Source organism: Neoarius graeffei, chromosome 22 (genome assembly GCF_027579695.1).
Source record: "Neoarius graeffei isolate fNeoGra1 chromosome 22, fNeoGra1.pri, whole genome shotgun sequence".
Classification (NCBI taxonomy): Eukaryota; Metazoa; Chordata; class Actinopteri; order Siluriformes; family Ariidae; genus Neoarius; species Neoarius graeffei.
In genome coordinates this window covers 55,377,190-55,403,242 of record NC_083590.1, presented here as the reverse complement: position 1 = coordinate 55,403,242, position 26,053 = coordinate 55,377,190, and the positions used below count along the sequence as shown (strand labels likewise).

The 26,053-nt window shown below is 41.8% G+C and overlaps 1 protein-coding gene across 1 annotated transcript in view; it reads left to right on the top strand.

The window, feature by feature from the left end:
- epb41a (erythrocyte membrane protein band 4.1a) overlaps positions 1–26,053 on the top strand; it is an 85,655-nt gene that overhangs the window by 32,334 nt on the left and 27,268 nt on the right. The window contains exons 8-14 of the mRNA XM_060904983.1: positions 3,519–3,606; positions 8,011–8,163; positions 8,297–8,394; positions 8,669–8,844; positions 12,249–12,499; positions 16,999–17,073; positions 21,732–21,794. Coding sequence (XP_060760966.1) covers positions 3,519–3,606; positions 8,011–8,163; positions 8,297–8,394; positions 8,669–8,844; positions 12,249–12,499; positions 16,999–17,073; positions 21,732–21,794 — 904 coding nt within the window. The remainder of the gene's footprint in view (positions 1–3,518; positions 3,607–8,010; positions 8,164–8,296; positions 8,395–8,668; positions 8,845–12,248; positions 12,500–16,998; positions 17,074–21,731; positions 21,795–26,053) is intronic.

Sequence of the window (26,053 nt, the reverse complement as noted above, 5' to 3'; positions counted from 1 at the left end):
CTGCAAGCATGGCCGGTTAATGGAAGTTCGCTCTGCCCCGCACCTTTAGTCTGCCCTACCAATTGCGAGTGCATAGTAATGCAGACTAAGCTGTTATACAAACATAATCCATGATGTTACTACCATGGAGTGGATTTTTTTTTGTATAAAAACATGGGATAAACGGGCGGCACGGTGGTGTAGTGGTTAGCGCTGTCGCCTCACAGCAAGAAGGTCCGGGTTCGAGCCCCGTGGCCGGCGAGGGCCTTTCTGTGCGGAGTTTGCATGTTCTCCCCGTGTCCGCGTGGGTTTCCTCCGGGTGCTCCGGTTTCCCCCACAGTCCAAAGACATGCAGGTTAGGTTAACTGGTGACTCTAAATTGAGCGTAGGTGCGAATGTGAGTGTGAATGGTTGTCTGTGTCTATGTGTCAGCCCTGTGATGACCTGGCGACTTGTCCAGGGTGTACCCCGCCTTTCGCCCGTAGTCAGCTGGGATAGGCTCCAGCTCGCCTGCGACCCTGTAGAACAGGATAAAGCGGCTAGAGATAATGAGATGAGATGAGAATGAACATGGGATAAACATCCATCCATTATCTGTAGCCGCTTTATCCTGTTCTACAGGGTCGCAGGCGAGCTGGAGCCTATCCCAGCTGACTACGGGTGAAAGGCGGGGTACACCCTGGACAAGTCGCCAGGTCATCACAGGGCCGACACATAGACACAGACAACCATTCACACTCACATTCACACCTACGCTCAATTTAGAGTCACCAGTTAACCTAACCTGCATGTCTTTGGACTGTGGGGGAAACCGGAGCACCCGGAGGAAACCCACGCGGACACGGGGAGAACATGCAAACTCCACACAGAAAGGCCCTCGCCGGCCACGGGGCTCGAACCCAGGACCTTCTTGCTGTGAGGCGACAGCGCTAACCACTACACCACCGTGCCGCCCAGAATAAACATAATTTTGTTATTCTGTGTATACCGCAGTGCTTTGCATTTTTAAAATGTATTAATGAACGACACGGCTGCAAGACAACTTCACTCTGTCAGGAATCAGTCAGTAAGTGGATGCAATTGCAGGAATGACTTTTAAATAAAAACGGGCAAAGAGATTCAAACATGTGCAGTTACAAAACAGGCGGTGTTCAGATGATTAGCAAACACCTTTACAAGAGCAGAATCCAAAAAATTAAATCACAAAAACATAACAAAGTCAAAACCATAATAAACAGGCTTGGTAAGTCAGGTAGGGCACACATGTGGCGGTGTGTGTGAGAGAGAGAGAGATGAAATTCCTTATATACTGTGTGGTGGTGACTATATGAGATGTGAGCAGATGTGCAAGGTTAACGGTCCAGTGAACTTGACTGTGACAGTGAGTTGTGTGTTTGGGTGTGGCCCTGACGGTCATGTTTGTAGGCTGAAAAAGTGTACTGGGAAGTGGAGCTCAGCGAGGATACTGGTGCAGACATGACAATGTTCAACAGCGCTCTGGAATAAACTTGTGTGACACACAATTCGACTCAACGTAGATTATGGCTGAATGATAGCTGCCAGGTCAACATCGATATCACATGTTCTGCATGTGCAGTAGTCGAGTCGTTCAATATATCAGCCATCAGCCTCTCTACTCAGTAAATGTGCAGTGACATACAGGAGGCTTCCATCATATTGTCATGTGGCATCAAATGCTGGTATCAAAGCAAAGTATAAGTAGGAGTAAATGAACACAGTATCGGATTGGTACAGTGGTGCTTAAAAGTTTGTGAACCCTTTAGAATTTTCTATATTTCTGCATAAATATGACCTAAAACATCATCAGATTTTCACACAAGTCCTAAAAGTAGATAAAGAGAACCCAGTTAAACAAATGAGACACAAATATTATACTTGCTCATTTATTTATTGAGGAAAATGATCCAATATTACATATCTGTGAGTGGCAAAAGTATGTGAACCTCTAGGATTAGCAGTTAATTTGAAGGTGAAATTAGAGTCAGGTGTTTTCAATCAATGGGATGACAATCAGGTGTGAGTGGGCACCCTGTTTTATTTAAAGAACAGGGATCTATCAAAGTCTGATCTTCACAACACATGTTTATGGAAGTGTAACATGGCACAAACAAAGGAGATTTCTGAGGACCTCAGAAAAAGTGTTGTTGATGCTCATCAGGCTGGAAAAGGTTACAAAACCATCTCTAAAGAGTTTGGACTCCACCAATCCACAGTCAGACAGATTGTGTACAAATGGAAGAAATTCAAGACCATTGTTACCCTCCCCAGGAGTGGCCGACCAACAAAGATCACTCCAAGAGCAAGGCGTGTAATAGTCAGCGAGGTCCAAAAGGATCCCAGGGTAACTTCTAAGCAACTGAAGGCCTCTCTCACATTGGCTAATGTTAATGTTCATGAGTCCACCATCAGGAGAACACTGAACAACAATGGTGTGCATGACAGGGTTGCAAGGAGAAAGCCACTGCTCTCCAAAAAGAACATTGCTGCTCGTCTGCAGTTTGCTAAAGATCACGTGGACAAGCCAGAAGACTATTGGAAAAATGTTTTGTGGACGGATGAGACCAAAATAGGACTTAGGATGAGAAGCATTATGTTTGGAGAAAGGAAAACACTGCATTCCAGCATAAGAACCTTATTCCATCTGTGAAACATGGTGGTGGTAGTATCATGGTTTGGGCCTGTTTTGCTGCATCTGGGCCAGGACGGCTTGCCATCATTGATGGAACAATGAATTCTGAATTATACCAGCGAATTCTAAAGGAAAATGTCAGGACATCTGTCCATGAACTGAATCTCAAGAGAAGGTGGGTCATGCAGCAAGACAACGACCCTAAGCACACAAGTCGTTCTACCAAAGAATGGTTAAAGAAGAATAAAGTGAATGTTTTGGAATGGCCAAGTCAAAGTCCTGACCTTAATCCAATGGAAATGTTGTGGAAGGACCTGAAGCGAGCAGTTCATGTGAGGAAACCCATCAACATCCCAGAGTTGAAGCTGTTCTGTACGGAGGAACGGGCTAAAATTCCTCCAAGCTGGTGTGCAGGACTGATCAACAGTTACCGGAAATGTTGAGTTGCAGTTATTGCTGCACAAGGGGGTCACACCAGATACTGAAAGCAAAGGTTCACATACTTTTGCCACTCACAGATATGTAATATTGGATCATTTTCCTCAATAAATAAATGACCAAGTATAATATTTTTGTCTCATTTGTTTAACTGGGTTCTCTTTATCTACTTTTAGGACTTGTGTGAAAATCTGATGTTGTTTTAGGTCATATTTATGCAGAAATATAGAAAATTCTAAAGGGTTCACAAACTTTCAAGCACCACTGTACCAGATAACCATACTGATATCAATGTATCCCTAATTATTATAAAGAAATACATTTTCCTTGTCTTCTCTTGTCCATTTACAGTCTCCTTGAACTGCTGAAGTTGGACTCCTGTGTACTGACGGCTGTACTATAAGCTTTTGTTCATGTGTATTCAGTAATCGTGTCCTGGATTCCATTTTAGATCCATGAGTCCTGCTCAAGCTGACATGATGTTCCTGGAGAATGCTAAAAAGCTTTCTATGTATGGTGTAGATCTGCACCAGGCGAAGGTACTGTCAGAGAATTTCTTCTACTCTCTAAATAAGATGCGGGAGACAATCTTTCAAATGAAAAGGAGAGAGGTTTCCTCCTCCTCTGCAGAGAGAGAGGGGCAGTTCAGCAATACAGCAGGATCGAGCCATCGTTCAGAGCAGGTGCAACTCTTTTATAGCGAGGCGTAAGCAATTATGAATATTCATGAGATTTGACATCACCTTATTAGGTAATAACAGCAACAGTAATACTACTGACAGAATTATTCAATGATAAGACGGCGATTAGTGAAATATCACGTAATTGTATGATAACCCTAGAATCCCTCGTGCTTTACATCATGATAACAGACTGTTATTTGTAACAGTAAACATTGCTGGGAGAATAGGGCGCAAAATTGGCCTTGCTGTCTGAGTGGGAGGGGCATACACTCTCTCACCTGTCAATCACAGTGACACCAACCAAACATGGGCGGTTTCAGAAGAAGCGGTTGGCTTCCGTCCATCCATTATCTGTAGCCGCTTTATCCTGTTCTACAGGGTCGCAGGCAAGCTGGAGCCTATCCCAGCTGACTACGGTCGAGAGGCGGGGTACACCCTGGACAAGTCGCCAGGTCATCACAGGGCTGACACATAGACAAACAACCATTCTGGGGGGGAAACCGGAGTACCCGGAGGAAACCCACACAGACACGGGGAGAACATGCAAACTCCACACAGAAAGGCCCCCATCGGCCACTGGACTCGAACCCAGGACCTTCTTGCTGTGAGGCAACAGTGCTAACCAACTGCACCACCGTGCCACCCGCGGTTGGCTTTACATGGCTAAAATTAAGTATGACATAGTGTGATGGCGTTCCCCCTCCCTGAGTAGAAACTGCTGGGAGAGCCGGCTGGTGGATGGGAATTGGCACCCGACCAAATTAGGGAGGAAATGATGTTAAAAATAATTACTGGCTATAGCAGGGATTATCCTCTCACCTAGAGTGTCATTGAAGATAATTCCCACCGAATAAAGGCAGAAACAATGTTTTGAAAGGTTTTTACACATCTCGTATCATTAATATTTGTGTGGAACGGCTGGGAAAGAAAGAGCTGATAAAACAGCTTTAAACTGCTGCATCTCTTCTCGTCACTTAAACCATGAATTTAAGAGAGCTGGACGTTCAGTTTGGCAACAAAATATACCAGTACAGATACCACTAATATGATACTGCGGCAACATTGACATTTTACCAGTTATCACATCTGAACACTCATTATCTGTTTAATGCACTGGTTAAAAGTACAGCTTAATATTAATAAGTAAGTATTAATTAACGCATTTTATCTTTTGAATCAAAACTTTTTCGTCTCGCCTCGTACATGGCATACCTTTTTGTATAACAGCTTGTGATTTCAGTTGGAGACGTTGGCACCTGATATCGTGTCACAGTTGGGGTGGCTGAGGTCCAAGAAAAATTTTCCTTTGATTTTTCTTCTATTTTAGTCAAAAATAAATCAACTGAAGCAAGCTTGAGGCAGAGTCATTAATTACTAATTAATTAAAGTGTCTATGAATTAAAATTTTTTGTCTATGCTAGTTTGACTTTATTTTGAAAAAAAACTGCACGTGTTTAGTAGCCAGAGAAACAGCTTTTCAAGGCAGACTTGGAGTGCAGTCATCGTCGTCGTCATCATCTTCCACGTCTTAATAATTATTTCACAAGTCTGATCTGCAGTTTCCTACGGTATTTTCCAGTTTCTTCTTTGAATATTCACTTAGAAACCTTTATTTTATTTGTCACATGCACACTTCAAGCACAGTAAAATTCATCCTCTGCATTTAACCCATCTGAACACGTGCACACACACTCAGAGCAGTGGGCAGCCACACCAGAGCACCCGGGCAGCAGTCAGGGGTTCGGTACCTCGCTCAAGGGCACCTCAGCCCAAGGCCGCCCCACGTTAACCTAACCGCATGTCTTTGGACCGTGGGGGAAACCGGAGCACCCGGAGGAAACCCACACAGACACGGGGAGAACATGCAAACTCCGCACAGAAAGGCCCTCACCGGCCACGGGGCTCGAACCCAGAACCTTCTTGCTGTGAGGCAACAGCACTAACCACTACACCGCCTGACCTTTAAAAGGTCCAGTATTTACTTTCACAGCTTTGAACCACAGTACAAAGCTGTGAATGCTCTGAATATGTGGTTGTGACTTGCTCGCATCATGTGCCGAATCAAATCCCACAGTGAAGAGCCTGCACGGCATCATCACTGAGAACGTAGAGCTGAACACTCTCAAAACTAATGAGATGTGCATCAACAAAATAAAAGACAGAATAGATGTATATACAGTTAGGTCCATAAATATTTGGACAGAGACAACATTTTTCTAATTTTGGTTCTGTACATTACCACAATGAATTTTGAACAAAACAATTCAGATGCAGTTGAAGTTCAGACTTTCAGCTTTAATTCAGTGGGTTGAACAAAATGATTGCAGAAAAATGTGAGGAACTAAAGCATTTTTTTAAACACAATCCCTTCATTTCAGGGGCTCAAAAGTAATTGGACAAATTAAATAATTGTAAATAAAATGTTCATTTCTAATACTTGGTTGAAAACCCTTTGTTGGCAATGACTGCCTGAAGTCTTGAACTCATGGACATCACCAGACTCTGTGTTTCCTCCTTTTTAATGCTCTGCCAGGCCTTTACTGCAGCGGTTTTCAGTTGCTGTTTGTTTGTGGGCCTTTCTGTCTGAAGTTTAGTCTTTAACAAGTGAAATGCTGCTCAATTGGGTTGAGATCAGGTGACTGACTTGGCCATTCAAGAATATTCCACTTCTTTGCTTTAATAAACTCCTGGGTTGCTTTGGCTTTATGTTTTGGGTCATTGTCCATCTGTATTATGAAACGCCGACCAATCAGTTTGGCTGGATTTGAGCACACAGTATGTCTCTGAATACCTCAGAATTCATCCGGCTGCTTCTGTCCTGTGTCACATCATCAATAAACACTAGTGACCCAGTGCCACTGGCAGCCATGCATGCCCAAGCCATCACACTGCCTCCGCCGTGTTTTACAGATGATGTGTATGCTTTGGATCATGAGCTGTACCACACCTTTGCCATACTTTTTTCTTGCCATCATTCTGGTAGAGGTTGAGCTTGGTTTCATCTGTCCAAAGAATGCTCTTCCAGAACTGTGCTGGCTTTTTTAGATGTTTTTAGCAAAGTCCAATCTAGCCTTTTTATTCTTGAGGCTTATGAGTGGCTTGCACCGTGCAGTGAACCCTCTGTATTTACTTTCATACAGTCTTCTCTTTATGGTAGAGTTGGATATTGATACGCCTACCTCCTGGAGAGTGTTGTTCAGTTGGTTGGCTGTTGTGAAGGGGTTTCTCTTCACCATGGAAATCATTCTGCGATCATCCACCACTGTTGTCTTCTGTGGGCATCCAGGTCTTTTTGCATTGATGAGTTCACCAGTGCTTTCTTTCTTTCTCAGGATGTACCAAACTGTAGATTTTGCCACTCCTAATATTGTATCAATTTCTCGGATGGGTTTTTTCTGTTTTCGCAGCTTAAGGATGGCTTGTTTCACCTGCATGGAGAGCTCCTTTGACCGCATGTTTTCTTCACAGCAAAATCTTCCAAATGCAAGCACCACACCTCAAATCAACTCCAGGCCTTTTATCTGCTTAATTGAGAATGACATAACGAAGGAATTACCCACACCTGCCCATGAAATAGCCTTTGAGTCAATTGTCCAATTACTTTTGGTCCCTTTAAAAACAGGGTGGCACATGTTAAGGAGCTGAAACTCCTAAACCCTTCATCCAATTTTAATCTGGATCCCCTCAAATGAAAGCTGAAAGTCTGGACTTTATGTCCATGTCCATTATATAACTATAACTTGAATATGTTTCAGTAAACCAGGTAAAAAAGCAAAATTTGTGTCAGTGTCCAAATATATATGGACCTAACTGTGTATAAATAATTAAGAAGAAGTGTAAAGTGCTAAGTGTCAGTGGCACAAGAAACGAGAGAAGTGTTCTAGTTTAGATTTTAAGATGGCCAGATTTGGGGTATATCTCAGATCTTCTGGCAGCTGATTCCATCTAGAAGCTGAATGCAGCTTCACCATGCTGGGCCCTAACTCTAGACAAGGCAGGTTGATTGGTCCCTTATGATCTGATAAGTTTGTATTCAAGATATTTACGATTTACGTTATGGCTCGAAACAACTGAGTGATTTATAGGCATGAATTGCATAAACAACTTCCTGGTAATTTGCATATAGAAATCCAGCCTAAGGAGATGCTTAATCCATCTTGGTGAACTTTTACTGTATAAATATTGATGTGACTTTTGGAATTAAGTCCCCAGCTCAGAATATTGCATCTAACTGGAGACATGTTTATGTCTGTCTCAAAGGATCTGAATGGGGTGGATATCATGCTGGGTGTCTGCTCCAGCGGTCTCATGGTTTATAAAGACAAGCTGAGGATTAATCGTTTTCCATGGCCAAAAGTTCTGAAAGTTTCTTACAAACGTAGCAGCTTTTTCATCAAGATACGGCCGTCTGAGGTACACCAAGCTTGCACGCAAATAACAAAAACATCATCATCATCGTTGTTGTTGTTGTTGTTGTTTATATAATTCTGCTACAGTTCTACCAAAATCTCCTCTCTTTCTGGTGTGTTATTAATCTCTGTCCTAGCTGGAGCATTATGAGAGTGCCATTGGCTTCAAGCTCCCCAGTTACAACGCTTCTAAGAAGCTTTGGAAAGTGTGTGTAGAACACCACACCTTTTTCAGGTGAGATAAAGTGAGACAACCTTTATTACTGTTTTGTAAATGTGGCATGGAATTGTAGACGTCATACAGAATACAACAGGCAAATGTTTATTGTAGCATTCTGTGGATGAAGGCAGTCTCCTGAACAAAATAAACTACTGAAGAGGTACAGAACCTGAATTAGAAAGTAGAGTGAGATTGGAAATTAAGGACACCACTGGAGCACTTTTCCTTTAAATCAATGTGAATGAGACATGATGGAGGATCCACTTTAAATATTATCTGTATTATCTAGGTTGACATCTACTGAAGCTGCCACCACACCAAGAAAACTCCTGGCCCTGGGCTCCAAGTTCAGGTATAGTGGGCGTACTCAGGCTCAAACACGGCAGGCTAGCTCCATGATCAACCGCCCTGCACCTCACTTCAAGCGCTTTGCCAGTAAGATGGCCTCTCACAGCTTAGACGGAGGTTTGTTCTCTCTCTCTCTCTCTGTTTATGTCATATTGATGTAAGTATCCGCAGGGATACAGTCCAAGATCTATAGTTGAAATAGTCGAACCCGCAGATAGCAGTGAACTATATATAAGGCTGCTTTAATTTAAGTTTAATTAAAATTAAGTTATAAATTACACACAATATGTAACAACATCAACAACAGTAACTAATAATAAAATAAAACAATTAGCTATAACAATATATGGTTATAAAACCTATGTGTTATATATACATATATACAGTGGTGCTTGAAAGTTTGTGAACCCTTTAGAGTTTTCTATATTTCTGCATAAATATGACCTAAAACTTGATCAGATTTTCATCAAAGTCCTAAAAGTAGATAAAGAGAACCCAGTTAAACAAATGAGACAAAAATATTATACTTGGTCATTTATTTACTGAGGAAAATGATCCAATATTACATATCTGTGAGCGGCAAAAGTATGTGAACCTCTAGGATTAGCAGTTAATTTGAAGGTGAAATTAGAGTCAGGTGTTTTCAGTCAATGGGATGACAATCAGGTGTGAGTGGGCACCCTGTTTTATTTAAAGAACAGGGATCTATCAAAGTCTGATCTTCACAACACATGTTTGTGGAAGTGTAACATGGCACAAACAAAGGAGATTTCTGAGGACCTCAGAAAAAGCGTTGTTGATGCTCATCAGGCTGGAAAAGGTTACAAAACCATCTCTAAAGAGTTTGGACTCCACCAATCCACAGTCAGACAGATTGTGTACAAATGGAAGAAATTCAAGACCATTGTTACCCTCCTCAGGAGTGGTCAACCAACAAAGATCACTCCAAGAGCAAGGCGTGTAATAGTCGGCGAGGTCACAAAGGACCCCAGGGTAACTTCTAATCAACTGAAGGCCTCTCTCACATTGGCTAATGTTAATGTTCATGAGTCCACCATCAGGAGAACACTGAACAACAGTGGTGTGCATGGCAGGGTTGCAAGGAGAAAGCCACTGCTCTCCAAAAAGAACATTGCTGCTCATCTGCAGTTTGCTAAAGATCATGTGGACAAACCAGAAGGCTATTGGAAAAATGTTTTGTGGACGGATGAGACCAAAACAGAAATTTTTGGTTTAAATGAGAAGCGTTATGTTTGGAGAAAGGAAAACACTGCATTCCAGCTTAAGAACCTTATCCCATCTGTGAAACATGGTGGTGGTAGTATCATGGTTTGGGCCTGTTTTGCTGCATCTGGGCCAGGACGGATTGCCATCATCGATGGAACAATGAATTCTGAATTATACCAGCGAATTCTAAAGGAAAATGTCAGGACATCTGTCCATGAACTGAATCTCAAGAGAAGGTGGGTCATGCAGCAAGACAATGACCCTAAGCACACAAGTCGTTCTACCAAAGAATGGTTAAAGAAGAATAAAGTTAATGTTTTGGAATGGCCAAGTCAAAGTCCTGACCTTAATCCAATGGAAATGTTGTGGAAGGACCTGAAGCGAGCAGTTCATGTGAGGAAACCCACCAACATCCCAGAGTTGAAGCTGTTCTGTACGGAGGAACGGGCTAAAATTCCTCCAAGCCGGTGTGCAGGACTGATCAACAGTTACCGCAAACGTTTAGTTGCAGTTATCGCTGCACAAGGGGGTCACACCAGATACTGAAAGCAAAGGGTCACATACTTTTGCCACTCACAGATATGTAATATTGGATCATTTTCCTCAATAAATAAATGACCAAGTATAATATTTTTGCCTCATTTGTTTAACTGGGTTCTCTTTATCTACTTTTAGGACTTGTGTGAAAATCTGATGATGTTTTAGGTATTTATGCAGAAATATAGAAAATTCTAAAGGGTTCACAAACTTTCAAGCACCACTGTACACTCACCGGCCACTTTATTAGGAACACCCATCCACCTGCTGTTTTCTGCAGGTCTCTAATCAGCCGATCCCTGATTAGATGCACCAAATCACGCAGATACAAATCAAGAGCTTCAGTTAATGTTCACTTCAAACATCAGAACGGGAAAAACTGTGATCTCAGAGTGTGACTTTCTTTCACTGTGGTATGGGTGTTGGTTTGAGCCAGATGGACTGGTTTGAGTGTTTCAGAAACTCCTGGGGTTTTCACACACAGCAGTCTCTAGAGTTTACACAGAATGGCGCCAAAAACAAAAAACACTGAGTGAGTGAGCGACAGTTCTGTGAGTGGAAACAAACGCCTTGTTGATAAGAGAGGGTCAGAGGAAAATGGACAGATTGGTTCGAGCTGCCAGGAAGGATATAGTAGCTCATATAATCACTCTTTACAACCGTGGTGAGCAGAAAAGCATCTCAGCATGCAACAGCAGAAGAACACATTGGGCTCCACTCCTGCAGCCAAGAACAGGGATCTTAGCATCAACAACAAGTTCCTATTAAAGTGGCCAGTGAGTGAGTGAGCGTGTGTGTGTGTGTGTGTGTGTGTGTATATATATATATATATATATATATATATATATATATATATATATATATATATATGGGGGGTGTTTTTTTCTTTTTTCTTTTTGTTTGTTTGTTTGTTTTTGGTTTTTTAAAAGGTAAACCAGTTGGTAAAAAATAAGTCCACTCTATGATTCAGTAGCATGTCGAACCAACCTGAAGCAAATGTTTTCTGGAAGAGTTTATCAGTCCCTCACATCGTTTTGGAGAAATTTTGACTCTTCTTCACAACGTTGCATCAGTTCATTGATGTTTGAGAGCATCCCTTTATGTACCGCTCTCTTCAGATATATGAATGATGAACGTACATCTCCTCCTTTGTCTCATCGGTCCAAAGCATATTGTTCTAAAACTTTATTGTTCCAAAACTACATTTATGTACCAATGGGACATTTGGCTGTTAAATTTTAAAAGTAAAATTAAATTAAAATTTAATCTGTGGCTGATGAGCTGGTGTGCAAAGGCACATTTAAATTAGATTAGATTAGATTAGATTAGATTAGATTAGATTAGATTAGATTAGATAAAACTTTATTGATCCCTTTGGGAGGGTTCCCTCAGGGAAATTAAGAAATTAGAAACAAACTTTACTGTAATTGAAATTAAAATGCAAGATGTGAGAGAAAGAAAGAAAGAAAGAAAGAAAGAAAGAAAGAAAGAAAGAAAGAAAGAAAGCATGTGAAAGAAAGTCTATGAAAACTTCTGTTTCTGACCGAATGTCTCTGGCCCTGTAACTAGTCTCTGGTCTGAGGAGTGAAATAATTCATATAAGTGCATGCGATTGGATAACCTGCAAGAGCAGATCTGCTACTGAAGCCTTACGGAGGAGTTTCAAATAGCTTTCAGGTATTTGTTGATAACAAGCCAAGAAAAATATTGGTTTAACAGGTCTTCCTCTTTTTTCTCCATCCTTCCAGCTAATTCAGCCATGGTGTCCACATTAAATAAGACGGCGCGTCCTGTTAGTGCTCCAATCATGTCTCCTATCTCCATTGGCGATCCAGCTCCTTCTTCTATGGTGACATCGGCCATACAGGTGGAGCACAAAGACTTGGTGACACCCACAAGTCCACCATCTCACTCTGGAGAGAACAAGGTTGAGGTAAAGGCAGAGAGCTCTAGGAGTGGGACCGTCAAAATGCAAAGTGTTGCACTTGAGGACACATCTGAGTTCAAGGTACATAACAGTTGCATTCCTTTTAATTTCACGTTGCTGCAACTTCCGTATAATTCTAATGAACTGACATCTACTACACCGAATAATAATTTTATGGCTCAGAATGCATTTGTTGTGATGGTTTGAATGTTTTTGTCTATTATTTCACCCTTATCCCACAGCGCTATTGAATTCTTGAATCTGAAGTTGTGGAATCATTTTAGCTCGGACAGAACAGTTATGGCTGTAAGAATAATAATAAAAGAATAAAAGAAACAGTTGGAATTTTGCTAAGAAAAAGTAGAATTTGTGATATGGTGATATGTGACTTCTCTGGAAGGAGTCTCCAGTGTCAGCACTTTGTTCCATCTGGACATCTTCTACTACATGTGTGCACCATGCTGAAACCTCTTTAAAAATCAGGAAATGACAGTTATAGACTGAGATTTTAACTTGACTATTCCACGCTTGCCAACCCCCTGAGAATGAAAAGTGCCTGATCAGATTGCGTGGCATAGTCACGCCCTTCTGGGGGGGTCTGGGGGCATGCTCTCTGGAAAATTTTGAAAAAAACAAAAACCCCAGTGTAAAATGGTGCATTCTCCTGTATTCTGAGTGCCATCATTGAAGAAAATTAATTGGGAAATCAGACTGACATACTTCATAAAATGCACGTTTCTCACCTTGTCTCAGTGCTTTGATGCTGGATGATCCGACGACCAAATCGCCTTGAACTTATTGTCATATACCCCTTTTCCACCAAATCAGTTCCAGGGCTGGTTCGGGGCCGGTGCTGGTGCTGGTTCACAACTCGTTCAACTTGCGAGCCAGTTGAGAACCAGTTTGCTTTTCCATAGCTGGCGGTGCTAAGGGAAGCCACGTCATTACGTCGCTGCATACGTCAGTTACGTCGCTACGTTTGCATAAACCTTGGCGCGAATATCGAAGCAAAAACAACACGGAAGAAGCAGCAGCAGCAACAACAACAATAATAATAATGGATGACTTCACGTTTGTACAGCTGCTGCTTCTCGTCGCTTAAAAATGGCGATCTTTCGCGGTCTTGCTATTGTTGTTGGTCTTAACAACTCCGCCCCCCCGCTGACGTAAGCGGTTCTTTCCTCTGGCCCAGCAGAGAGTTGGTGCTAGCCTGGAACCGGTTTTTCTGGCCCCAGAGCCAGTTCTTTGTCAGTGGAAACAGAAAACCCGGTTCCAAACTAAGCACTGGCCCCGAACCAGCCCTGGAACTGCTTTGGTGGAAAAAGGGGCAATAGTGAATCATTTTTTCTTCTGAGTTTTCATTGTTCGTGATTACCAGCGTGTGTTTGGTTTTTACAGATACTGGTGCACTTTGTTGTAATATGTGACCTCATTCCTGATTGGCTAGAACCATAATGAGAACTAATGGAATGGCACCATAGAGCTATACAATTTAGATTCAACATCATTAATGTGCCGTTCCATTGACTCTCAGCTTCACTTAATATGACTATTTGACACTGTGTACGTGTATCCCCCATGATACAGATAGCTGAAATGAGGTCAGAAGAGTGAATCCATCAGTGTTCGCTGATTTATTTTTGTAATCTAATATTTTTTAGAACTAAAATCGGTAGATGACCACATGAATCGGTTGAATTGGCAAGTATGCTATTTTGTTTTTTTTACTCTCTCTGTAACTCTTTCAGCTTTTATATCCCCCACTATCTGATGACTAGTGGGACTGAGACTCCATTCAGCATAATGCACACTTTTCCTGGATAACCAATGAATTATCTGGTTTCCAACATGTCTTCAGCTCTGAGTGATTACGAGCCATGCTGTAAGGTTCGTACTTGTGCAGCCATCATGTAAGCTCCCTAGAAGCGAAACTGATGCCAACACGGCACTCGGGCTGGCACGATTAGATTGGATTCCATGCCAAACAGGAGAGCAGAGTCTTTCTTGAATCATATGTAGCTGCACCGGAGAGATATTTCCTGACAATGATCCAACAGTTGAACCACAATGTTCAACTCCGGCTTCAGCAGTGTCCAGAAGTGAAGATGATATATCCTTTACCAGATTACAGGCACTGTCTGGGAGAGTCACCATATGAAAGGAAGGGTGGCCTGGGTTGGACTGGAAGCTCATAGTGCAGAATCTGATGTGTGTATGCTGGCCACAGGGAGTTTCACTATGCCACAATGTGAGGAATAGAGATCAGTGAAGATACTTAGATATTCTAGTGTCCGAGCTTCAGCTGATATGATGGATTGTAAGCAGGTCAATCTGGGCAGCATGTCACTGGTGGCTTTAGCCATCAAAGGGGTTGGTCATCCCATTTGAAGCCCAAGTACTAGAATGCAGATGTAATGGTGACATTCTGGCATGGACAGGCAACTTGCTAACAGTTTTGCTACTCACAATGGAGCAGTCACTTCAATCCATAGCTACTGATGCGTCCATGACAGAGCTGATTGAAACCTTACTCCTGCCAGTGGGACACATACAGTAGACCAGGATGCAGGATGACTCTCCACAAATTCAGTTATGCACAGCACCAGGCATGGTTGATGCTTTATGGTAAAAAAAATAAAGGGGGGGTTGTTCACTGGACATCAGACCAGTGCTGTAGGATTATGCATTTCAATGCCCAGACTACAGTGTTCAGATGTTGGCAAATTTTCAATCCCATCAAGAGGCCACCCTGAGCAGACCCCATGGTTAAAACAGGGTTAAACTCCATGTAATGTATTTCTTACTTCAGAAGAACGATGGTGGTCCTTGTCTGATGGTACGTTGAGTACTTGCAGTCAATCGTACATCACTGACATGAGAAAGTCTTCAGTTCAGAGAGGTGGTTATGCTTTAATAAGCTGCGTTTTTTGCAGTCATATCAAAAGAGAGGCTGGTGAAGGATAGCTAGTATGATGTACGTGATAACAGGAAATGACTTGCTTCAGAGACATTCCACAACATTAAATGCACCTATACGGTTACTTGTATATTTATATAGTTTTGAGTGAAACTGTATATTGTTCATGAAAAAATAAAATGAACAATATGTGTTACAAGAGGAATAAAACACTACAGTTTTAGGAAAATAATCCACATCAGGGTTGTAATCGCACCACTTGGTCATGGATTATTTTCCATTAGCAGCACACCCCCAAGTGTTTTATAACTTAGGCCCCGTCCACACGAGTACGCGGCCTCACCCAATACGCTGTTGTTTTGAAAAAAATCTCCGTAAACACGGCGTCATTTCGATTCGCTGGAAACGACCCAAAACGCTGTAGTACATATGCCAGGCCTGTGTGTGGCGCTGTGATGCCACCACACCAATACACTAAAACCGGAAGAGAAGCCATGGAGCATGCGTATAAAGGTCACGCGCTGTTTACAAAATAAGCTCATAACACGAGAAGTTTTGTTGCTCCTCGCAGTAATATAAAAGCAGAAGGTTTTGTTGTAGCAGCCGTAATAGACTGAGTTGTTTCTGCAGTACGAGCACAAGCCTGTAGTCCGCCGTTGTTGTTGTTGTTATGACGCGTCTAGCGGCGGCGGCTGAGGTTAAAGGTTAGAGAGGCGGGGCTTATACGTCATCGTTTCTGAAAAAAATCTGCTTCGCTGTCCAGACGACTCCGGGCTATCCGGCACTCTGGGACCCGTTTTCAAAAAATACCGGTTTCACACCTTGAAAAAGCCAGATCCGTCTGGACGTGAGGCCAAAACGATAAAGTATTTATGCGGATTCAACAAAAACGTACTCGTGTGGACGGGGCCTTACTCAAATGGAGTAAATGCATCTTTGAAGTGCGAAAACTGACTCCAGCCGCACCATTTGACGGTGGCTGTTGCTGCCTTTATGTGAAAGTGTCTCTGCTACTGTGTTGGACTAACATTACTGCTCGACTGCCCTGTTTAGTTAATAGGCTAAAGATAAAAAGCTTGTTCATTACTCAGCAAGCCCCGCCCACTATCAACAGGGCAATGAACACAGCGTGTCACTTCCTTCTCTGGGTGTGGTCTTACCAAATGACGATTGAAGTTTGAGGTCGTCCCCGTCGTCTCCTTGATAGTTCTTCTACATATGGAACACATCGCAGTGCATTTTTTCCCACTGCACGAGAAGTCTGTATAAGCAAAGCGGACAATCCTAGCGGCGTTCTCTCCAGGCATTTTAGCGCCGTCAACGTTAGTTTGTTCCTGAACATGACGTACTGTATGAACAGGTGAATGTGCATTCTCTTGTACAAAATTAGTATAAAAATTAATGTAGATATAAATATATTATTATGGCATGTTACAAAAAATAAAGAAAAAATCTAAGTCCTCATCTCCAATTTATGAGTCTGAATGCAGTTATTGCACGAGTCCGAGTCATCAGTGCTCAAGTCCAAGTCAAGTCACGAGTCCTTAAAATTAGGGCACGAGTCGGACTCGAGTACTACAAGCCTGGTGTGTGTGAGTGAGTGAGAGTGAGAGAGAGAGAGAGAGAGACCGATATCAGGGTGGGTAATTGTGTGCCCCTGCAGATGGTTGTCCGACGTGAGTGGAGGCAACATGATGCCCTGGCAGTGACGACCACTAATGGGGAGAAAACGAGTCAGGTCTGTGCTTCAGTTTCAGGATGCATCGCAAGAATTGAGAATGTGACCTTTTACTAAGGCCTTAAACATACTGTACTGTGCAAAATCTTTTTGCAATTTGAATGGTCTTAGAAGATCATTGTATGACTTTTACAACCCCGATTCCAAAAAAGTTGGGACAAAGTACAAATTGTAAATAAAAACGGAATGCAATGATGTGGAAGTTTCAAAATTCCATATTTTATTCAGAATAGAACATAGATGACATATCAAATGTTTAAACTGAGAAAATGTATCATTTAAAGAGAAAAATTAGGTGATTTTAAATTTCATGACAACAACACATCTCAAAAAAGTTGGGACAAGGCCATGTTTCCCACTGTGAGACATCCCCTTTTCTCTTTACAACAGTCTGTAAACGTCTGGGGACTGAGGAGACAAGTTGCTCAAGTTTAGGGATAGGAATGTTAACCCATTCTTGTCTAATGTAGGATTCTAGTTGCTCAACTGTCTTAGGTCTTTTTTGTCGTATCTTCCGTTTTATGATGCGCCAAATGTTTTCTATGGGTGAAAGATCTGGACTGCAGGCTGGCCAGTTCAGTACCCGGACCCTTCTTCTACGCAGCCATGATGCTGTAATTGATGCAGTATGTGGTTTGGCATTGTCATGTTGGAAAATGCAAGGTCTTCCCTGAAAGAGACGTCGTCTGGATGGGAGCATATGTTGCTCTAGAACCTGGATATACCTTTCAGCATTGATGGTGTCTTTCCAGATGTGTAAGCTGCCCATGCCACACGCACTAATGCAACCCCATACCATCAGAGATGCAGGCTTCTGAACTGAGCGCTGACAACAACTCGGGTCGTCCTTCTCCTCTTTAGTCCGAATGACACGGCGTCCCTGATTTCCATCAAGAACTTCAAATTTTGATTCGTCTGACCACAGAACAGTTTTCCACTTTGCCACAGTCCATTTTAAATGAGCCTTGGCCCAGAGAAGACGTCTGCGCTTCTGGATCATGTTTAGATACGGCTTCTTCTTTGAACTATAGAGTTTTAGCTGGCAACGGCGGATGGCACGGTGAATTGTGTTCACAGATAATGTTCTCTGGAAATATTCCTGAGCCCATTTTGTGATTTCCAATACAGAAGCATGCCTGTATGTGATGCAGTGCTGTCTAAGGGCCCGAAGATCACGGGCACCCAGTATGGTTTTCCGGCCTTGACCCTTATGCACAGAGATTCTTCCAGATTCTCTGAATCTTTTGATGATATTATGCACTGTAGATGATGATATGTTCAAACTCTTTGCAATTTTACACTGTCGAACTCCTTTCTGATATTGCTCCACTATTTGTCGGCGCAGAATTAGGGGGATTGGTGATCCTCTTCCCATCTTTACTTCTGAGAGCCGCTGCCACTCCAAGATGCTCTTTTTATACCCAGTCATGTTAATGACCTATTGCCAATTGACCTAATGAGTTGCAATTTGGTCCTCCAGCTGTTCCTTTTTTGTACCTTTAACTTTTCCAGCCTCTTATTGCCCCGTCCCAACTTTTTTGAGATGTGTTGCTGTCATGAAATTTCAAATGAGCCAATATTTGGCATGAAATTTCAAAATGTCTCACTTTCGACATTTGATATGTTGTCTATGTTCTATTGTGAATACAATATCAGTTTTTGAGATTTGTAAATTATTGCATTCCATTTTTATTTACAATTTGTACTTTGTTCCAACTTTTTTGGAATCGGGGTTGTACAATACTGGGGGTCAGTAAAAGATTTGTTTCATTTCCAAGCATTTTTTTTCCCAACCGAAATGAAATTTTACAGGAAGATGTTTGTACGTCAGAAACGAAAAACATAATACCATACTTGACAGACCAATTTTCAGACTTTTCATGCTGCTTGTCAAGTTTTAAAAACGAATAAAAAAGCGAGTTTGGTGGTCAAAGTTTCCAGATGAATTGTGGCAGGTTCTCCAGGATGTTTAGAAAAACTTACCAAAGAGTTTCCTTGTAAAAATGTGCACACCTGATGTATTTTTAAAGATAGGCTTGTGACTGGTGAGTTTATTCCTGCTCTTTATTTTTGAAAATACCTTTGATTTATAACAGTTATTTACACGTGCACAGTACTGTATGGCATTTGAAAAATTTATTTGTTTTACAAAGTTTAAATCTTGATTACATGAAGGTCTGTAGTATGTAAGTGTTAATGGAGGTTTAATGTATATGAGGCATTCTAATATGGCTGTCTGTTCCCTCCTCTTTGGGGCTTGTACAGCCCCCACAAGTGATGGTGCGAATGCGCAAGGTTGGAACTTATCCCCTCTTCAGAGTTACGGCATGACAAAGAAGCACCCTTCCTTATCCTTGCTGTCGCTGCTTGTCTTCTACTGCAGAAGAGAAATTTTTCAGCAATTTATTGAATGATTTTTATTTTGTTATCTGCTCTGGCTCTGTTCTTGCTTGTATAACTGTGTCTATGGGCTAGAATGCAGTGAATGATTAAAGGTACCGTGACTGGTTTCTGCATGTGCTCAGATATAGTGCCTGCGTGTGTATAAAGGAAAAGCATGTTTACGACAGTAAGAATTTAATTTTTTTGCCTGTCTCAGTTTTTCGACCAAGTGGGCATGCACAGGTGGGGCTGGAGTTGGGAGGGCCATTTTAAATTCTTAATTTGATTGTCATTAAAAATGTAAGTATTATTTTGCATAATGATGCTGACAAGCAACCATGTGATGAGAAGTCACATGTGCACTTAATTTTTGCAACCTACCAAGAATAGTTGGTTCAAACGCAATTTCTCACATGTAACGCTGGCTGAGCTCCAGTACCTGTCAGTAAGGGACCAACAAACGAGTTAAATAAAATGATACACATAATTTAGTCAAAGTATGTGCATTCCTGACCATCACACTCATATGTGCTTGTTGCTGAGCATCTCATTCCAGATTTATTCCATTTTTACTCTTATAATAAGCTCCATCCTTCTCTTCTCTTCTCTTCTCTTCTCTTCTCTTCTCTTCTCTTCTCTTCTCTTCTCTTCTCTTCTCTTCTGGGAAAGCTTTTCACTAGATTTTGGGGCATGGCTGTGGGAACTTGTGTTCATTCAGTTCAGCTACAAGAGCATTAGTGAGATCAGACACTGTTCTTGGGATGTTGAGGTTCCAGTTCATTCCAAAAGTCTTTAGTGGAATTGACTTCAGTCAGGGAACTTTGTGGGAACAGTTTGGAGAAGAACCACATATGGGTGTGATGGTGAGGTGTCCACATACTTTTGGCCAGAGAGAGAGTGATTAGTGCTTCATAGTAAGGCTACATCCACACGACAACGGCAACGAGATTTTTTTTTTAAAATATTGTGTCCACATGGGCAACGGATCAGTAAAATTTCAGGTTCATATGGCAACGCAACGCTTGCTGAAAACGATGCAATACACATGCCACACCACTACGTGCGCTGTAAGACGGTCCCATCGGAGACACCAGAACAATAGAAGTAGACGCATGCGCATAAACCCCTTCTTCTGTAGCATCAGCCACATAAAGTTTTTATTATTAATCAGTAGTGTAAAACGAAAGACGCGGAAAGAGGAATGAATGGGGGTAGATGGAAGCCGGTACGCCAACATTCTGATATCCTCCAGAATTCTTTAATGGTCCGGAATAAATTGAATGCTACACGTTGATGGATTACTTTGTTCTTCTACGCCCTTTTTGAGGAATGTATTGTTGGACTTAAACCAACATCTGAAGAGGTGAGATCGCTCCTTTTTTTTTCCTATTTTTGCTGGCGGGATTGTTTTTGGAAAGCACACGGGCGATGCGCGGTTTGGTACTGCTTCCGCAGTGTTTGGACTAAAGACTCTGCCCTAAGGGCTATTCTCTCTCTCTCTCTCTCTCTCTCTCTCTCTCTCTCTCTCTCACTTTGCACCATTACACAATAAATATTCACAGTGAAAATATTTTGTAAGCGCGTTTCATGAACCAAGTTATCGGATTTGTTGACAACTCGCATCGAGTTCGTTACACTTCTACCCGGCGTGAAGCACTGACAGTCATGTGGTTGTGATGTCATCGTAAACAAATCCGTTCTACTCATCCAGACGACTTCGCAACAGCGACGTTGCCAGATTTTTTCACTCTGGAACCCGTTCTCAAAAGATTTCGTTTTGGGTGCCGTGCTGTGTGGACGGCCAAAACGCCGGTGCCGTGTGGACGCCAGGCCGAAACGATAAACAATTTTATCAGATTCACCTGAATCCGTTGCCGTGTGGACAGGGCCTAAGGCTATGACATTAGTTAGCCATGAGCTAATTGATGATTTCGGGCCATTGAGCAACGAGCGTCAAGCTTTTTCAACAAACAGTAAGCTGTAGAAACACTTCACCTCGAGCTTTCAGACTAGACATTTTCACTGCACAATTCCGCTGTATCTACACGTCAATCACTACGCAGTCCAGCGTTCCCTCCTGGCTCTGCACCTTACACCTTTTTACTCTGCTTTCCTGCACATTTTCATTTCTTTTGGTACCATGACCACATCTCTTGTTCGCGTTCCACACTGAATGCTCCTGCAAGTCAACCAGCCTGTGATTCCTCTCTGATTACTCTTCCAGATTGGCAAACTGTGAACACTTTTTTTTTTCTTTCCGTTTTTGTTCTTTGCAGAAAAGAGCTAAGAAAATCGAGGGTGAAACTCTCTATACCAGACATAGCAATTTAATGTTGGAGGTTTGTATCTGGAGATTGTCTCTTTACCTGCTCTCTCTCTCTCTCTCTCTCTCTCTCTCTCTCTCGCATGTCTTATTGCATGAAGATTTCTGTCTTGTATTTCTTTGCATTGAGTCATGTACTTCACTCAGTTCTTTTCACGATGTGTTTTTTTTTCCCCCATTTTCTGTAGCTTGGCCCAAACCACTTTGCATGCACAATTTATCTCAGCAATTCTAAAGCAAGTATCTCTTTCCTTCCTGATAGTTTTTCTTACATTTCAATGTTGCGTATACATTGGTTAAATATCTGATTGGGAATTTTGTTTGTCTTATTCAATGAATGTCTTAAATTATTTGAATTTTTCGCTTATTATCGGCTCTGAAGTCAAACCAAACTTTGTCAGCACCAATGAAAAAAAACAAAACAAAACCATTAACGCAGGATGCCAGCATACAACGGACAAAGGCTGTTTCTCACACGTCCCCGTTTTTGACCAACAGGGAACAGGTTTTTGAACCGGTTCCGTTCAGGATTCTTTGAACCTTGGTGCCAGGTTTTTAGCAGAACCTTTGTAATCATAGACGCGTCATGAACAGAGGGCATTTGCACAGTTCACAATGGGAGTAAAACAAGATGGCGGATAACACTGATTATCTATGAGCTTTTGTTCTGTTGTTGCAGATATTAGTTTCCAAACAACAAGCATGGACCAAGTACTAATGATAAGAAACTCTGTAAACTAAAGACATGCCACTGATGTCAGCTTTTCAAGTTCTGAACCAATTCATTTTTGGTCAAAGTTCTCAGAACGGTTCAAAATTTGGTACGTGAAACAGAACCTAACCTGTTCCCTGTTGGTGGAAAAGGGGTATCAGTGTGTGTGCGTTATCTATTTGTTCCCAGTCATATATTTTTTAATGTCATGACAGACATATTTAATTCTATTTCCATTCTTGTACACTATCTGTGACGAATCTCAGTCATCCAGGTACATAGTAATCTGTGGTTGGTTGAAGAGAGCAACTGGACTTGCTTGAAGATTCTTGAAAACGTTTCGCCTCTCATCCTAAAGGCTTCCTCAGTTCTCTCTGACTAATAGGGAGTATCAGGTATTTATCCTCTCATGGATCATCATAGAATCCGAATCAGAATGCTGATGGCTGCGTTGTAGGTGGCTGATAAAAGATATCATAGACACCCACCTCTGTTCAATGATGGCCGTTCCAGGTTGACAAAAATGAACGATCCTCTCTGGCTAAGATGTCTGCCAGTTTTCTGGAAGTCCTCTCATAGGGATCTCATCCCAAAGTGCGCAGAAACATATCTGTGACGATTCTCAGTCATCCAGGTACATAGTAATCTGTGGTTGGTTGAAGAGAGCAACTGGACTTGCTTGAAGATTCTTGAAAACGTTTCGCCTCTCATCCTAAAGGCTTCCTCAGTTCTGTCTCAGTTCTGTTTGAGATTTGTCACAGATATGTTTCTACGCACTTTGGGATGAGATCCCTCTGAGAGGACTTCCAGAAAACTGGCAGACATCTTAGCCAGAGAGGATCGTTCATTTTTGTCAGCCTGGAACGGCCATCATTGAACAGAGGTGGGTGTCTATGACATCTTTTATCAGCCACCTACAATGCAGCCATCAGCATTCTGATTCGGATTCTATGATGATCCATGAGAGGATAAATACTGGATACTCCCTATTAGTCAGACAGAACTGAGGAAGCCTTTAGGATGAGAGGTGAAACGTTTTCAAGAATCTTCAAGCAAGTCCAGTTGCTCTCTTCAACCAACCACAGATTCTTGTACACTACCGTTCAAAAGTTTGGGGTCACCCAGACAATTTTGTGTTTTCCATGAAAAGTCACACTTTTATTTCCCACCATAAGTTGTAAAATGAATAGAAAATATAGTTGAGACATTTTTCTGGCCATTTTGAGCATTTAATCGACCCCACAAATGTGATGCTCCAGAAACTCAATCTGCTCAAAGGAAGGTCAGTTTTATAGCTTCTCTAAAGAGCTCAACTGTTTTCAGCTGTGCTAACATGATTGTACAAGGGTTTTCTAATCATCCATTAGCCTTCTGAGGCAATGAGCAAACACATTGTACCATTAGAACACTGGAGTGAGAGTTGCTGGAAATGGGCCTCTATACACCTATGGAGATATTGCACCAAAAACCAGACATTTGCAGCTAGAATAGTCATTTACCACATTAGCAATGTATAGAGTGGATTTCTGATTAGTTTAAAGTGATCTGCATTGAAAAGAACAGTGCTTTTCTTTCAAAAATAAGGACATTTCAAAGTGACCCCAAACTTTTGAACGGTAGTGTAATCAACTGTCTTACCTTCATCCAACCCTGGAAATCAAAGAAACTGAACTGACCGCTCTGAAACCTGTGATCATGCCCTCATCTCTGAGTTAATATAAAGATATCCACTCTTTTCATGACGTCATTAACATGATGGGATGAGCTTTAATCCGTACTGTACGTCTGAGTACTTGTTATCCTCTGTCACACTCTCTGGAGTGACCTGCTTCTTAAATAAATAAATCACACCTTCTGTTTTCCATTTTAGACAGATAGTTTTAGATGACCTCTTTTCTCAGCCCAGAGAAGTTTTCTCTTAAAAGTACTGCATTATAAACTAGTATTAAATAAGCCAGGACTCCAAGGCTTGTGTGCATGAGGACCTCTCGTACATCCAGTGCTGGGACACTCACGTGTGTATCACGTGCACCTGCTCCTACATCACAGTATATCATTTAATTAATTAATCTCATTGCAAATAATAATGTAATACTGATAACACAGATAATCTGGACACTGCATTGGAGTTATATGCTGTAGCTGTGTGCCAGAACACACTACGCTGAATTGGCAGGAACAGAAATTCATGAACAAAACTGATGCAGAGGATCAGATTAAAATGAGGAAAGCAGGCAAGTGCCACAGTGCGGGATCTCGTGAGTGTTTCGCTGATTCTTGAGATGTTCTGTGGACTAATGCGGCACATTTTGTCTTCTTTTTGGTCACTTTTTGCATCTGCGTATCTGTGATTAGTGTCAAGATGGACAGTGAATTTTTAAATATTCATTCACACTTAATGCTCCAAACTGTGATGTACAACCCCGATTCCAAAAAAGTTGGGACAAAGTACAAATTGTAAATAAAAACGGAATGCAATGATGTGGAAGTTTCAAAATTCCATATTTTATTCAGAATTGAACATAGATGACATATCAAATGTTTAAACTGAGAAAATGTATCATTTAAAGAGAAAAATTAGGTGATTTTAAATCTCATGACAACACCACATCTCAAAAAAGTTGTGACAAGGCCATGTTTCCCACTGTGAGACATCCCCTTTTCTCTTTACAACAGTCTGTAAACGTCTGGGGACTGAGGGGACAAGTTGCTCAAGTTTAGGGATAGGAATGTTAACCCATTCTTGTCTAATGTAGGATTCTAGTTGCTCAACTGTCTTAGGTCTTTTTTGTCGTATCTTCCGTTTTATGACGCGCCAAATGTTTTCTATGGGTGAAAGATCTGGACTGCAGGCTGGCCAGTTCAGTACCTGGACCCTTCTTCTACGCAGCCATGATGCTGTAATTGATGCAGTATGTGGTTTGGCATTGTCATGTTGGAAAATGCAAGGTCTTCCCTGAAAGAGACGTCGTCTGGATGGGAGCATATGTTGCTCTAGAACCTGGATATACCTTTCAGCATTGATGGTGTCTTTCCAGATGTGTAAGCTGCCCATGCCACACGCACTAATGCAACCCCATACCATCAGAGATGCAGGCTTCTGAACTGAGCGCTGATAACAACTTGGCTCGTCCTTCTCCTCTTTAGTCCGAATGACACGGCGTCCCTGATTTCCATAAAGAACTTCACATTTTGATTCGTCTGACCACAGAACAGTTTTCCACTTTGCCACAGTCCATTTTAAATGAGCCTTGGCCCAGAGAAGACGTCTGCGCTTCTGGATCGTGTTTAGATACGGCTTCTTCTTTGAACTATAGAGTTTTAGCTGGCAACGGCGGATGGCACGGTGAATTGTGTTCACAGATAATGTTCTCTGGAAATATTCCTGAGCCCATTTTGTGATTTCCAATACAGAAGCATGCCTGTATGTGATGCAGTGCCGTCTAAGGGCCCGAAGATCACGGGCACCCAGTATGGTTTTCCGGCCTTGACCCTTACGCACAGAGATTCTTCCAGATTCTCTGAATCTTTTGATGATATTATGCTCTGTAGATGATGATATG